Raw genomic sequence first — 16,887 nt, forward strand, 5'->3', positions numbered from 1 at the left:
GGGGCCAATATTTCATGCTGTCTTGGTAGCAGTGACAGGTTTCTTGGCCTGCTTTCCCTTGTTCCAGCCTTGCATTGGTCTCCAAGCTGGCTTGGCTTGAGAAGTATTACCCTCTTGCTTAGAGGACGTAGCACTTTGGGCTGGTCCGTTTTTACGAAAGGGACGAAAATTAGGTCTATTTTTTGCCTTGAAAGGCCTATCCTGAGGAAGGGCGTGGCCCTTACCCCCAGTGATATCAGAGATAATCTCTTTCAAGTCAGGGCCAAACAGCGTTTTCCCCTTGAAAGGAATGTTTAGTAGCTTGTTCTTGGAAGACGCATCAGCCGACCAAGATTTCAACCAAAGCGCTCTGCGCGCCACAATAGCAAACCCAGAATTCTTAGCCGCTAACCTAGCCAATTGCAAAGTGGCGTCTAGAGTGAAAGAATTAGCCAATTTGAGAGCATTGATTCTGTCCATAATCTCCTCATAAGGAGGAGAATCACTATCGAGCACCTTTATCAGTTCATCAAACCAGAAATATGCAGCTGTAGTGACAGGGACAATGCATGAAATGGGTTGTAGAAGGTAACCCTGCTGAACAAACATCTTTTTAAGCAAACCTTCTAATTTTTTATCCATAGGATCTTTGAAAGCACAACTATCCTCTATGGGTATAGTGGTGCGTTTGTTTAAAGTAGAAACCGCTCCCTCGACCTTGGGGACTGACTGCCATAAGTCCTTTCTGGGGTCGACCATAGGAAACAATTTTTTAAATATGGGGGGAGGGACGAAAGGAATACCGGGCCTTTCCCATTCTTTATTAACAATGTCCGCCACCCGCTTGGGTATAGGAAAAGCTTCTGGGAGCCCCGGCACCTCTAGGAACTTGTCCATTTTACATAGTTTCTCTGGGATGACCAACTTTTCACAATCATCCAGAGTGGATAATACCTCTTTAAGCAAAATGCGGAGATGTTCCAACTTAAATTTAAATGTAATCACATCAGATTCAGCCTGATGAGAAATGTTCCCTGAATCAGTAATTTCTCCCTCAGACAAAACCTCCCTGGCCCCCTCAGATTGGGTTAGGGGCCCTTCAGAGATATTAATATCAGCGTCGTCATGCTCTTCAGTAACTAAAACAGAGCAGCCACGCTTACGCTGACAAGGGTTCATTTTGGCTAAAATGTTTTTGACAGAATTATCCATTACAGCCGTTAATTGTTGCATAGTAAGGAGTATTGGCGCGCTAGATGTACTAGGGGCCTCCTGAGTGGGCAAGACTCGTGTAGACGAAGGAGGGAATGATGCAGTACCATGCTTACTCCCCTCACTTGAGGAATCATCTTGGGCATCATTGTCATTATCACATAAATCACATTTATTTAAATGAATAGGAATTCTGGCTTCCCCACATTCAGAACACAGTCTATCTGGTAGTTCAGACATGTTAAACAGGCATAAACTTGATAAGAAAGTACAAAAAACGTTTTAAAATAAAACCGTTACTGTCACTTTAAATTTTAAACTGAACACACTTTATTACTGCAATTGCGAAAAAACATGAAGGAATTGTTCAAAATTCACCAAATTTTCACCACAGTGTCTTAAAGCCTTAAAAATATTGCACACCAAATTTGGAAGCTTTAACCCTTAAAATAACGGAACCGGAGCCGTTTTAAGCTTTAACCCCTTTACAGTCCCTGGTATCTGCTTTGCTGAGACCCAACCAAACCCAAAGGGGAATACGATACCAAATGACGCCTTCAGAAAGTCTTTTCTAAGTATCAGAGCTCCTCTCACATGCGACTGCATGCCATGCCTCTCAAAAACAAGTGCGCCACACCGGCGCGAAAATGAGACTCTGCTTATGCTTTGGGAAAGCCCCTAAGAAATAAGGTGTCTAATACAGTGCCTGCCGATATTATTATATCAAAATACCCAGATAAAATGATTCCTCAAGGCTAAATATGTGTTAATAATGAATCGATTTAGCCCAGAAAAGTCTACAGTCTAAATAAGCCCTTGTGAAGCCCTTATTTACGATCGTAATAAATATGGCTTACCGGATCCCATAGGGAAAATGACAGCTTCCAGCATTACATCGTCTTGTTAGAATGTGTCATACCTCAAGCAGCAAGAGACTGCACACTGTTCCCCCAACTGAAGTTAATTGCTCTCAACAGTCCTGTGTGGAACAGCCATGGATTTTAGTTACGGTTGCTAAAATCATTTTCCTCATACAAACAGAAATCTTCATCTCTTTTCTGTTTCTGAGTAAATAGTACATACCAGCACTATTTCAAAATAACAAACTCTTGATTGAATAATAAAAAACTACAGTTAAACACTAAAAAACTCTAAGCCATCTCCGTGGAGATGTTGCCTGTACAACGGCAAAGAGAATGACTGGGGTAGGCGGAGCCTAGGAGGGATCATGTGACCAGCTTTGCTGGGCTCTTTGCCATTTCCTGTTGGTGAAGAGAATATCCCACAAGTAAGGATGACGCCGTGGACCGGACACACCTATGTTGGAGAAAACCGGCACTATTTAAAAATAACAAACTTTTGATTGAAGATATAAAAACTACAAATCTAACACCACATTCACTTTACCCTCCCGTGGAGATGCTACTTGTTAGAGCGGCAAAGAGAATGACTGGGGGGGCGGAGCCAGAGGGGGAGCTATATGGACAGCTTTACTGTGTGCTCTCTTTGCCACTTCCTGTAGGGAATGAGAATATCCCACAAGTAAGGCTGAATCCGTGGACTGGATACACCTTGCAAGAGAAATCTTAGCACAAACTTACTTCACCACCTTCATAGGAGGCAAAGTTTGTAAAACTGAATTGTGGGTGTGGGGAGGGGTGTATGTAAAGGCATTTTGAGGTTTGGGAAACTTTGCCCCTCCTGGTAGGATTGTATATCCCATATGTCACTAGCTCATGGACTCTTGCCAATTACATGAAAGAAAAACATGCGGTTCTAGTGACACACTATTCAGCCGTCTCTGCAACGGAAGACGTGTCTCTGAGTACTACGCAGTTACAGAAAAGTGTGCGAACCCGATAGGCCCGCCCATCGTGGGCGCTACTGCACATTCATCTCCCGATCAGCTTATTTGCTTGTTTAAGCCGTTGACAGAAATAATCACCTTTTAGAGTGAATAAAAATAAAGCTCAACTCCCAGCCCCCTGCAATTTTTCTGCAGGTCATTTTTAAATTAGACAGTTACACTAAGGCACCAGTTCAATTGCAATGTGTTGGTTAACTGAAGAATAAAGCAATTTTTAATGATTTATATATAGTGCAGTACTTGAAAATTGCATTGCAAATTAGCTGCATACAAAAAAAATTTTTAAAATGTCTAATAAATCTGTTTCCTTTTCTCTTGGTCTAACATAGAAATGTAATAAAAAGATGCAGTGCTCTTACATTTAGAATAAACAGACTGGGAAAGATCTGAGAGCCAGTCAACAAGCAATGTGCTGCTGCTTTGCAGCGCTACTGCATATTTCACTGATCACTTCAAACAGCACTTTGCCATGGATGCACTGTGTTAAGGAAAATGTGTTAAGGAAAATTGCAGTGCAGCCAGAGCACAGCTCTGTTTGAAAATAACTGTCTAATGTGGAGCAGCACTACAAAGTTAAAGCGCTAACAGTTCCTGCATGTGTTCTGTTCTTTCTGCAGACATGCTGCATTTTCTGCGATGACATCTCACATCACTATGTTCTGCCTTGGGAGTTGTCCCAAACATAAAGTGCCCCTTGTTGAATGAGCCTTATATGTTCTCTACTGCGTAAATACCCACTTTCCTCTGAGTTTTTGTTCTTTGGCCCAAGAATAAAAAAAAGCAGCACTTACCTTACATCTGCCTGACAGCAAAGGCAGCTCACAGGCTTGAGAGGTCCTATCCCTCACATCGACCTGTGGAAAAATAAGTCTGAGTAAATCCACCTTAGACTATAGAAGATAGGGCAGCATCATAATATGAGAGGCACAGTGAGAATTATGTCCCACAAGTTCCCATTGCTCTAAAGCTACCAAAGCTCTATTGAAGAGACGGATATGGACTATGGCTACACCCTAGAACAAAGCAGCACAATCTTGCACTACTTTAAAAATAATAAACTCTTGGGGGCGGAGCCGACTGCCGACATGGACGGTCGCAACTAAACTGAGCTCCGTGCTAAGTGAAGCTAGGGAGCACCTAAAAAGTATGCCAAACTAAGAAAAACACACTTAAACCTGCTCCATTACACAGCACGTCTGTCAGTGGCACAATCTAAGCGACATCTGGGACTCAGCATCGGCCATAAGCTCAAGCTCACAGGAACCAACGGAAAGTACCGACAACAGCCGGTTTGGGCCTTAAAATAACGACTACCGGGCGGATCGCTGTAGACGTGACCCTCATTGAGGTAATTTAGCACTCACCGCACCGAACATATCACACGATCTTAAACACTGAGCTACCCAGAAAAACATACAGCAACAGATAAGCCACCACTGCAGGCCTCACTTTAAGAAGTGCGCGTGGCGCACGAACAAAAGAGGAGCATAACCGCATTTGCACATTTGCCTAAAATAAAGCATTATAACATCTGCCTGTCGCATCTCCAGTGAGGGCTAACTGAGTTTGCGACTTACAAGCCCTTTTAACGAACTTTACACTTTGATGAACCTAAAGGCCAAAACGCCGATAATCACGTGTACAGCACTGCTGGTTTTACATCACGCACCAGGCCCACACGCCACAACCAGCTAATTTCCTTTAACAATCCCTTACAGCCTCAGAAATCAGCCCACATGGCAGCCAGGAGACAAGTAAAAGGGGATAAAATGCCAAAAACTCCTTCTAATACAGTGTCCAAACTTAACACTTACTTCAAGGCGCTAAGCCCATCACAAGGCCCAGACACAGACTCTGAACAAGATCCCACTATGAATGCAAACTCTGCTGAGAATCAGGATAGCCATACTGCTCCACTCACTAAAGCAGACATCAATTCTCTACCAACTAAGGAAGACTTCACTGCACTAATTCAACATGTGGGGAAAATTCTAAAAGATGGACTTGCAGAAGTCAAAAAAGAAATAGCAGAACTGGGAGAAAGAATGGAATACTTAGAAGAGCAAGCTAATGACACTAATAACACTATAGATGAACACTCCCGATGCCTCTCCATTCACGACATCCAGCTACAACAACTTAAAAGCCAGCTTGAAGACTTAGACAATAGAGGAAGGAGGCAAAATCTACGAATCAGAGGAGTGCCAGAAAGCATTACAGGAGAGCATATACCTCAGTACCTGCAGAATTTATTTAAATTCCTGACAAATGACTCAACTTCCCTACCTCTTCAATTGGATAGGGCCCATAGGGCCTTGAGGCCTAGACCAAAAGATTCGGACCCTCCCAGAGACATTGTTTTAAAATTCCACAAATACCAGGACAAGGAGCTGATAGCCCAAGCAGCCAGAAAAACCTCCCCTATCACTTTCGAGGGGAAACAGATCCAAACATATGCAGACTTAAGCCCGGTTACCCTTGCCAACAGAAGAGAAGCAAAATACTTAACAGAACATCTACGTGACCACGCCATTCAATACCGGTGGGGTTACCCATTTAGTATCAGAGTTAATAAAGACAACAAAATAATCTCATATAAAGATCCTGGAGACTTGGAGGAGTTTTGTACAGCTTTATGCATTCCAACCCCTAATTTGCCAAGATGCAATGATAAGAACCCTCCACACATGGATGATTCTCGCCCTCCTCAACCCCAACGTTCACAATGGCAAAGGGTCAACAGAAAGAGACACAGAAACTCACCCACACCTTCTTCCACTTCCATGAAGGACACTTGAAGGAGTACAAGCTTCATACTGGAGAGTACTTTTTGAGCTTTGTGAGACAATCTTTTGATTGATTTTAGTATGACCTCACAGGTTATATTGAAATTATTACTAATTGTAGCTTTAATTGGCTATAATATTTACAGGCTGATCAGTTGAATAACTATCCCTTATTTACCCCACTAGGAGGTTTACATAGCCACTATATGAAGAAATATAGTATACCCTAGGGTAAATGTACAGAGAATAGGCCATACCATCTATTGTATGTATGTTTTAAACACTCCCTAGCTAAACTGTTTTTGGTTTCATGTTCATTTTCCCCCATTCAGCCAGGGTGCCCTACAGCCTGGCTCAATGTTTGTTTCTTGTTTCCTATTTTTTGTTAGTCATTGTTTTGTTTATTATGTTTGTTACTACATGTGCAATAATGTTTTTTGTCATCACAGATACAGATGTTAGCTTATGCTGCTCGGTCCAGGTCTGCCATGAACACAGAAAGAATATCTATGCTAGGGCTCAAAAGAACTCTTCACTACATGATATAACCCACATGCCCTCTCTTGACGCTCCTGACCACCTTATCCCATCTACGGGACTACTCGGCTATCATATAAGGTACCCTTTATTCCATCATACGCTCCTCTTCAACTCTACATTACTTACCAACATTAAACATGCCCTTACACCAACTTAAATTCCTATCACAAAACTGCAGGGGTCTTAACTCACCTACTAAAAGGTCAATTGCTTTAAACCACTTTAGGAAACACGAAGGAGACATAGTCTTCGTTCAGGAGACCCATTTTTTGAGGCGTGACCCACCAAGATTTTCGTCCCCAGATTACCCTGTGGGGTTTTTTAACTCCCATCCCCTAAAGAAAATAGCAGGGGTAGGCATTCTATTTCATAAAAATACTCACTTCCAACTTAATGATAAATTTGAAGACCCAGAGGGGAGAATCCTAATCCTTACAGGACTTCTCTTCAACACGCAGATAACCCTTGCGTGCTTGTATGCCCCCAACACAGGCCAGCTTAAATTCCTAAGAAGAGCCAGCAATAAAATTTTAGAACTACGGTCAGGTGCGGTGGTAGTGGGGGGTGACTTAAACGTAGTACTAAACCTACAGACCGACAGTTCCTCCAACAAAAAGACCTGTAGTAACTACAACCCTCTAAGAATAATCGACTGCCTAAGAGAAAATACCTTAGTTGACATCTGGAGATTGCAACATCCACAGAAAAAAGAATTCACACACTACTCACATACACAGAGATCCTTTTCAAGGATAGACTATCTTCTAGTAGATCATAACACCATGACATTAGCATCACATACAGATATCTACACAGCTGCATGGACAGACCATTCGACGATTAGTCTAGAACTAGACTGGATAAATAAACCTTTACGACTCAATGTATGGAGACTAGACGACTCATTACTACATGACCCAGATGTAGTCACAAAACTTAAACAAACAATAGAAGAATATTTCGAACACAATACTAATTCTGTAGTTAACACTAGCACGTTATGGGAAGCCCATAAAGCTGTAGTGAGGGGCAGCTTTATACAGCTCACAGCCAGAAAAAGAAGGGCCCAAAACTCAGAATACACTAACCTCACTCGACTTTTGCAACTTGCGGAGAATGCGCATAAACTTAACCCCGGCAGTGACACAACACTAGATAACCTAACGGCGGCTAGGAGTGCAGTCAACAACTATTTACAAAGAGCTGCCCATAAAAGAGCCCTTGCCCTCAAAAAAGTATATTTTCATGGTGGCAATAGATCTGGCCCCTTGTTAGCTAGAGCCCTACGTAAGAAAGCTTCATCGAACCATATATATTCTATTAAAGACTCAGATGGTCGCACATTCCATGACAGCCCAAATATTGCTGAAACTTTTAGGAAATACTACGAACATATTTATAACTTATCGACTTCTATACCTCCCCCGAATAAGCAAGATATAACAGCCTACTTAGATACACTATCAGTCCCCGCGCTCTCCGAAGATCAAAGGCAGAGCCTAGATTCACCAATTACTGCTCAGGAAATTCTGAAAGCCATATCAGACCTACCAGCAGGAAAAAGCCCTGGCCCAGACGGCCTCACAAATAAATATTATAAAACATTTAAAGATCAACTAGTTGCACCCCTCCTTTCCCTGTTTCACACTTTAGATAAAGAAGGGCACCTTCCAACGCTAATGAAGGAGGCACATATATCAGTAATCCCTAAAGCTGGAAAAGACCAGGATTCTCCGCCGAATTTTAGGCCTATTTCCCTTTTAAACACTGATCTTAAAATTCTAGCCAAAATCATAGCATCACGCATAAACCCGATTTTACCAACAATCATACACGCTGACCAGACGGGGTTTGTGGGGGGGAGAGAGGCAAGGGACAATACTATAAGGGCACTCCAGCTGATGGAATACGCAAAAGCCAACAACATTAAAACAGTCTTTCTATCCACAGATGCCGAAAAGGCTTTCGACCGCTTAAATTGGGATTTTCTTTTCTCCACACTGCAAAAATTTGGGTTCGGGACCACAATAATCAATAGAATTAGGGCACTGTACCTCTCACCAACTGCAAAAGTTAGGATAAACGGCCTCCTTTCAGATACTCTTAATATAAGTAATGGGACACGGCAGGGTTGCCCTCTTTCCCCCATATTGTTTGTCCTCAGCATAGAAATGTTGGCAGCACGCATTAGAGAAAACGAGCAAATAGTAGGGATACCTTTAGGGGACAACAATTACAAAGTTTCACTCTATGCAGACGATGTCCTCTTGTCTCTCGCCTCTCCACTTGCCTCTCTGGAAGCAGTCGCACGCGAGTTTAAAAAGTTTGGGGACCTTTCTTACTTTTCGATTAACTACACCAAATCTGAACTGATGAATATTAATCTCCCTAAAGCTGAACTAGATATACTTGCAAACCGGACTCCCTATAAACTACAAACCGCGGCATTAAAATACTTAGGAACCTACCTTACTCCAAACCACAGATTATTATTCCAATTTAACTATTCAAACTTACTCAAGTCCACTCAAACAGACCTAAATTCGTGGTCCAAAAAGCCCTTTTCCTGGTGGGGCCGAATCCAGACGTTAAAGATGACCACGTTACCCAGAATCCTATACATCATGCAGGCAGTTCCCATCAAGATTCCCACTCCGTTCCTTTGTAGACTTCAGACCACCTTAAACAAATATGTATGGGGCTCGGTTAGACCAAGAGTTAGCAAAACAACTCTGTACAGGCAGCAGGGAGAGGGTGGACTAGGTCTCCCCTGTCTAGACCTCTACTATAAGGCGATTAGTCTCCAGAGAATACTTGACTGGCACAGGAACTCTATGACAAAAGCCTGGGTGTCTATAGATTCACATATTTTGCAAATTCCGAACGCTGGAACCCTGTGCTGGCTACCCCCATCATATAGAAGTGACACAAAAAGCATATACCCCCTATACAGTAGTCTTTTTGATAACTGGAACAGAATCATTAAAACCCATCCCCACATCTCCACGTACAGATCCCCGATGTCACCTATGTCTCCAAATGCTGAGTTTCTAGGAGGATTAGACTTCACAAAACCAACATCACACCTAGAAGTGGGATACACAATTCCTTTACATAAACTGTTGACGGGCAAAAGAGTGAAATCGCGCCAAGACCTTCAACAATACCTAAACGGGGCATTTTCTAGCTGGCTTAAACACAAACAACTAACACATCTACTGAACACATCTGAACACAGTCCAGACTGGACTAGACCATTAACGCCCTTTGAAACAAACTGCATGTCCCATAACACACTTAGACACCCTCTATCACTAGCCAAGTCCCTCTTATTGGCTCACCACAAAACAGACTTACCGACATTTACAAACAAATGGCACTTAGAACTGAAAACTGAATTAGACAGGCAGACATGGAAACACATCTTCCGCTACACCAAAATATCTTCCACTTCAACAAAGATGATAGAACTGAACTATAGAGTTTTATCAAGATGGTACCTGACACCCACTAGGTTAAAAAGTATATACCCCACCACCTCAGACAAATGCTGGAGGGGTTGTGAGCAAAAAGGAACAATGCTACACATGTGGTGGGACTGTCCCGTTATACATCCCCTCTGGCTCCACGTAGAATCCCTGATACAAATTATTCTTAACTCCCCCATTCAACTCACTCCTATCATAGCTATACTAAATCTGTTGCCTAAGAAGATAGACTATTTACGCCAGCGTCTACTGCAATTCATCATCAATTCGGCTAAAACACCAATTGCTAGAAAGTGGAGGAGCTTAGCAGCCCCCACGTGGAAGGAAATATTAGCTCACATTGACGACACATTAGTACTAGAAGAGTACGGCTTTTTCAAAACCCAAAGACTTGACACCTTTTTAGACATTAAATTCCTTTGGGACTCCACCAAACCTGTGTTCATGGCGCGAACCTGAGACAAACCATTATGGCAAGATAGAAGGAAATGTTTTGCTTAATACTGTATGATTTAGTTTCTTTTCCTCTTAGCCTACTTTTAATTTCCTAAATGGTAATGAGAGGACCTCAACTTCAAAAGGACTAAAACAATCTCTTGACAATTTTGTTAAATGAAACAAAAATGCTGTAACAGACTCGTTATTGTAGTGTTTTCTGTATTGTTTGGTTTGTTTGTTTTTAAAAAAAAAAAAAACACCAATAAAAATGATTTACAAAAAAAAAAAAAAAAATAATAAACTCTTGATTGAAGAATATATTCTAACACCTCACTTTACTACTTCCTATCACTAACGTAGGCAAAGAGAATGACTGGAGTGGGAGGGAAGGGAGGAGCTATTTAACAGCTCTGCTGTGGTGCTCTTTGCCGCTTCCTGCTGACTAGGCACAATCAAGGTGCAATTAGCTGCAGCTGGATTCATTTTTTTCAAACCTTCTGCTTGCTAGGTAGCTGAGAAAATCATTAAAATACTACAGCTGGCTTGGCAGAAAGCGCCTGCCTCCCTAAGACTCCCTTATATATTTGCGTACAAAGCAAGGGTAATAATGATATTCTGTCCCAGTGTCGTATATACATTTAACAATTAAAAGTGCCCACAATACAGCTATATGAGAGTCTATATATAAAAAAGCAAGGGGAATAGTGAGTATCTGTCCTAGGGATAGAGATATATATATATATATATATATATATATATATATATATATATATATATATATATATATATATATATATATATATATATATATATATATATATATATATAGATAAGCGTTTAACATTTTAAAAGTGACCATAATCAAAGCTATACAAGTGTCTAAATATAAAACATACTTACCCATAGACACTCGTCCAAACCAGTATTGAAATATATCAGCAGAGGTAATGGAATAGGAGTGTAATGTAGATCTGTAAAGGGAGGCAGAAAATGAATTCTTGCGACCAAATTTACAGAGGGCCTATGAAGTATTTCCCATGAGGTAAAACCATTGTATTACAAACCATACCTCAAATACATCCCTCTGACAAGCAGAGTACTCTGAGGGAAACCGGGCTTCAACATAGACTGAAAACCACTTTCACTGAAGAAATCCTGCACATCTTCATGCTTCAACCACCTCCAATGGAGGCAAAGTAAAGACTAAGGTATGTGTGAAGAGGGAGGGGTTTTATAGGGATCTTGGGTGTTTGGGAGACTGCCTCCTTCTAGTGGTAGGAATGTAATGCCCATAAGTAAATGATCATGGACTCTTGCCACCTATATGATAGAAATAACAGAGCCGGGGCACATTATGTAAAAGCAGGACGTGCTAAAAAAAAAAAAAAAAAAAAAAAAAAAATATAGTGTGGCAAAATTATAAAAATTCTACTCACATCCCATAAATGCATAGAAAGCATCACAGCAATAAAGTTAAAGTGCTCCGGCCATAAAGTACACTACTTGTGTGACAACAGTAGCCCATGGGCTTTGTGGGAACTGAAGAAAATAAAGCATACTTAGTTTTGAAGCTCTAATCCACTGTACTTACAAAGGGGAAACAGCCAGCCTGTTAAGTGGTAGCCCATCCAGTGCTGATCGCATTACAGCAAAGGATATGTTAAGTTCAAGCTTCCTGTTGGTACACAGTTGTACTCCAATTTAACTCCCTCACTGAGAGTAAACTTGCCACATACTATACTCCATATATCCCTCTGACTCTGGTAGTAGTACTCTGGGGGGAAAAATGGGTCTCAAATCAATCTGAGAACCCCTCTCAAAGAATAAAAAGCACCTCAATTCTTTGTCCACCTCCTCAGAGGCAAAGTTTTAACTGACAAACCAGTGAGGTGGGAAGGATGAAGTGCTCTTAGAAGTTTGGAGAACTTTGCTTCCTCCTAGTGGTCAGAAAGTGAATCCCAGGTGTAAAGACTGGACTCTCACCACCTTATGAAAGAAATTACATTGCCATTTTTACACAGTTTAAAACTTACATAAATATTAAAAAACCTTGGCATTCCAGATGTTTCAGAACTACATTTCCCATGATGCTTAGGCACTCAAGTCCAGTTGAGCATCAAGGGAAATATAGTTCTGAAACTTCTGGGAGTTGCAAGGTTCCCCATCACTGACCTAGACGGTACATTACTTACTGAAATCACTTGGCAGACTGTGGTTCAAGTTCCTATAAAAATCAGTACGATGTGCTTTCTTTAGTCCAGTGCACAGCCCAAAATCAGACAGCTTTACATGTCCCTTAATGATAAAATAAATAATTTGAGTCAGATTTTCTTTTCCTTTTTAAAAAGAAACACAATAGGACTAATACAAAAATTAAGATTAAGTAATAAAGACATTAAAAAGGAATGCACTCAAAACGGATAAAAAAACATAATTTATGCTTACCTGATAAATTCCTTTCTTCTGTTGTGTGATCAGTCCACGGGTCATCATTACTTCTGGGATATTATCTGCTCCCCTACAGGAAGTGCAAGAGGATTCACCCAGCAGAGCTGCCATACAGCTCCTCCCCTCTACGTCACCTCCAGTCATTCGACCAAAGACCAACGAGAAAGGAGAAACCAAGGGTGTAGTGGTGACTGAATTATAATTTAAAAAATATGTACCTGCCTTAAAAAACAGGGCGGGCCGTGGACTGATCACACAACAGAAGAAAGGAATTTATCAGGTAAGCATAAATTATGTTTTCTTCTGTTATGTGTGATCAGTCCACGGGTCATCATTACTTCTGGGATACCAATACCAAAGCAAAAGTACACGGATGACGGGAGGGATAGGCAGGCTCATTATACAGAAGGAACCACTGCCTGAAGAACCTTTCTCCCAAAAATAGCCTCCGAAGAAGCAAAAGTGTCAAATTTGTAAAATTTGGAAAAAGTATGAAGCGAAGACCAAGTTGCAGCCTTGCAAATCTGTTCAACAGAGGCCTCATTCTTAAAGGCCCAAGTGGAAGCCACAGCTCTAGTGGAATGAGCTGTAATTCTTTCAGGAGGCTGCTGTCCAGCAGTCTCATAGGCTAAACGTATTATGCTACGAAGCCAAAAAGAGAGAGAGGTAGCAGAAGCTTTTTGACCTCTCCTCTGTCCAGAATAAACGACAAACAGGGAAGAAGTTTGGCGAAAATCTTTAGTTGCCTGCAAGTAGAACTTGAGGGCACGAACTACATCCAGATTGTGTAGAAGACGTTCCTTCTTTGAAGAAGGATTTGGACACAAGGATGGAACAACAATCTCTTGATTGATATTCCTGTTAGTGACTACCTTAGGTAAGAACCCAGGTTTAGTACGCAGAACTACCTTGTCTGAGTGAAAGATCAGATAAGGAGAATCACAATGTAGGGCTGATAACTCAGAGACTCTTCGAGCCGAGGAAATAGCCATTAAAAATAGAACTTTCCAAGATAACAATTTTATATCAATGGAATGAAGGGGTTCAAACGGAACACCCTGTAAAACGTTAAGAACTAAGTTTAAACTCCATGGCGGAGCAACAGTTTTAAACACAGGCTTGATCCTAGTTAAAGCCTGACAAAAGGCCTGGATGTCTGAATTTTCTGACAGACGCCTGTGTAACAAGATGGACAGAGCTGAGATCTGTCCCTTTAATGAGCTAGCCGATAAACCCTTTTCTAAACCTTCTTGTAGAAAAGACAATATCCTAGGAATCCTAACCTTACTCCAGGAGTAATCTTTGGATTCACACCAGTATAGGTATTTACGCCATATTTTATGGTAAATCTTTCTGGTAACAGGCTTCCTAGCCTGTATCAGGGTATCAATAACCGACTCAGAAAAACCACGTTTTGATAAAATCAAGCGTTCAATTTCCAAGCAGTCAGCTTCAGAGAAGTTAGACTTTGATGATTGAATGGACCCTGAATCAGAAGGTCCTGTCTTAGAGGTAGAGACCAAGGCGGACAGGATGACATGTCCACTAGATCTGCATACCAAGTCCTGCGCGGCCATGCAGGCGCTATTAGAATCACTGATGCTCTCTCCTGTTTGATTTTGGCAATCAATCGAGGAAGCAGTGGGAAGGGTGGAAATACATAAGCCATCCTGAAGTTCCAAGGTGCTGTCAAAGCATCTATCAGAACCGCTCCCGGATCCCTGGATCTGGATCCGTAGCGAGGAAGTTTGGCGTTCTGGCGAGACGCCATGAGATCTATCTCTGGTTTGCCCCAACGTTGAAGTATTTGGGCAAAGACCTCCGGATGAAGTTCCCACTCCCCCGGATGAAGAGTCTGGCGACTCAAGAAATCCGCCTCCCAGTTCTCCACTCCCGGGATGTGGATTGCTGACAGGTGGCAAGAGTGAGACTCTGCCCAGCGAAATATCTTTGATACCTCTATCATTGCTAGGGAGCTTCTTGTCCCTCCTTGATGGTTGATGTAAGCTACAGTCGTGAGGTTGTCCGACTGAAACCTGATGAACCCCTGAGTCTTTAACTTGGGCCAAGATAGAAGGGCATTGAGAACTGCTCTCAATTCCAGAATGTTTATTGGCAGGAGACTTTCCTCCTGACTCCATTGTCCCTGAGCCTTCAGAGAATTCCAGACAGCGCCCCAACCTAGAAGGCTGGCGTCTGTTGTTACAATTGTCCAGTCCGGCCTGCTGAACGGCATCCCCCTGGACAGATGTGGCCGAGAAAGCCACCATAGAAGAGAATTTCTGGTCTCTTGATCCAGATTCAGAGTGGGGGACAAATCTGAGTAATCCCCATTCCACTGACTCAGCATGCACAATTGCAGCGGTCTGAGATGTAGGCGTGCAAAGGGAACTATGTCCATTGCTGCTACCATTAAGCCGATCACCTCCATGCATTGAGCTACTGACGGGAGTTGAATGGAATGAAGGACACGGCATGCATTTAGAAGCTTTGTTAATCTGTCTTCTGTCAGATAAATCCTCATTTCTACAGAATCTATAAGAGTCCCCAAGAATGGAACTCTTGTGAGAGGAAAGAGAGAACTCTTCTTTTCGTTTACTTTCCATCCATGCGACCTTAGAAATGCCAGAACTAACTCTGTATGAGACTTGGCAGTTTGAAAGCTTGAAGCTTGTATCAGAATGTCGTCTAGGTACGGAGCTACCGAAATGCCTCGCGGTCTTAGTACCGCCAGAAGGGCACCCAGAACCTTTGTAAAGATTCTTGGAGCCGTAGCCAATCCGAATGGAAGGGCTACAAACTGGTAATGCCTGTTTAAGAAGGCAAACCTTAGATACCGGTAATGATCTTTGTGAATCGGTATGTGAAGGTAAGCATCCTTTAAATCCACTGTGGTCATGTACTGACCCTCTTGGATCATGGGTAAGATTGTCCGAATAGTTTCCATTTTGAACGATGGAACTCTTAGGAATTTGTTTAGGATCTTTAAATCCAAGATTGGCCTGAAAGTTCCCTCTTTTTTGGGAACCACAAACAGGTTTGAGTAAAACCCTTGTCCTTGTTCCGACCGCGGAACCGGATGGATCACTCCCATTAATAATAGATCTTGTACACAGCGTAGAAACGCGTCCTTCTTTATTTGGTTTGTTGACAACCTTGACAGATGAAATCTCCCTTTTGGGGGAGAGAATTTGAAGTCTAGAAGGTATCCCTGAGATATGATCTCTAGCGCCCAGGGATCCTGGACATCTCTTGCCCAAGCCTGGGCGAAGAGAGAGAGTCTGCCCCCCACTAGATCCGGTCCCGGATCGGGGGCCCTCGGTTCATGCTGTCTTTGAGGCAGCAGCAGGTTTACTGGCCTGCTTGCCCTTGTTCCAGGACTGGTTAGGCTTCCAGCCTTGTCTGTAACGAGCAACAGTTCCTCCCTGTTTTGGTGCAGTGGAGGTTGGCGCTGCTCCTGCTTTGAAATTCCGAAAGGGACGAAAATTAGACTGTCTAGCCTTAGCTTTGGCTTTGTCTTGAGGTAGAGCGTGGCCCTTACCTCCTGTAATGTCAGCAATAATTTCTTTCAAACCGGGCCCAAATAAAGTTTGCCCCTTGAAAGGTATATTAAGTAATTTGGACTTAGAAGTTACATCAGCCGACCAGGATTTTAGCCACAGCGCCCTGCGTGCCTGAATGGCGAATCCTGAATTCTTAGCCGTAAGTTTGGTTAAATGTACTACGGCCTCCGAAATGAATGAATTAGCTAGTTTAAGGACTCTAAGCCTGTCCGTAATGTCGTCCAGCGTAGCTGAACTAAGGTTCTCTTCTAGAGACTCAATCCAAAATGCTGCCGCAGCCGTGATCGGCGCGATGCATGCAAGGGGTTGTAATATAAAACCTTGTTGAACAAACATTTTCTTAAGGTAACCCTCTAATTTTTTATCCATAGGATCTGAAAAAGCACAGCTATCCTCCACCGGGATAGTGGTACGCTTAGCTAAAGTAGAAACTGCTCCCTCCACCTTAGGGACCGTTTGCCATAAGTCCCGTGTGGTGGCGTCTATTGGAAACATCTTTCTAAATATTGGAGGGGGTGAGAACGGCACACCGGGTCTGTCCCACTCCTTAGTAACAATTTCAGTTA

General features: G+C 42.3%; 1 protein-coding gene across 2 annotated transcripts in view; it reads right to left on the bottom strand.

The window, feature by feature from the left end:
* LOC128653324 (serine/threonine-protein kinase 38) overlaps positions 1-16,887 on the bottom strand; it is a 347,496-nt gene that overhangs the window by 89,893 nt on the left and 240,716 nt on the right. For both annotated transcript variants that reach the window (XM_053706543.1, XM_053706544.1), the window contains exon 8: positions 12,503-12,605. In XM_053706543.1, the coding sequence (XP_053562518.1) occupies positions 12,503-12,605 (103 nt within the window). The remainder of the gene's footprint in view (positions 1-12,502; positions 12,606-16,887) is intronic.

Source organism: Bombina bombina, chromosome 3 (genome assembly GCF_027579735.1).
Source record: "Bombina bombina isolate aBomBom1 chromosome 3, aBomBom1.pri, whole genome shotgun sequence".
Classification (NCBI taxonomy): Eukaryota; Metazoa; Chordata; class Amphibia; order Anura; family Bombinatoridae; genus Bombina; species Bombina bombina.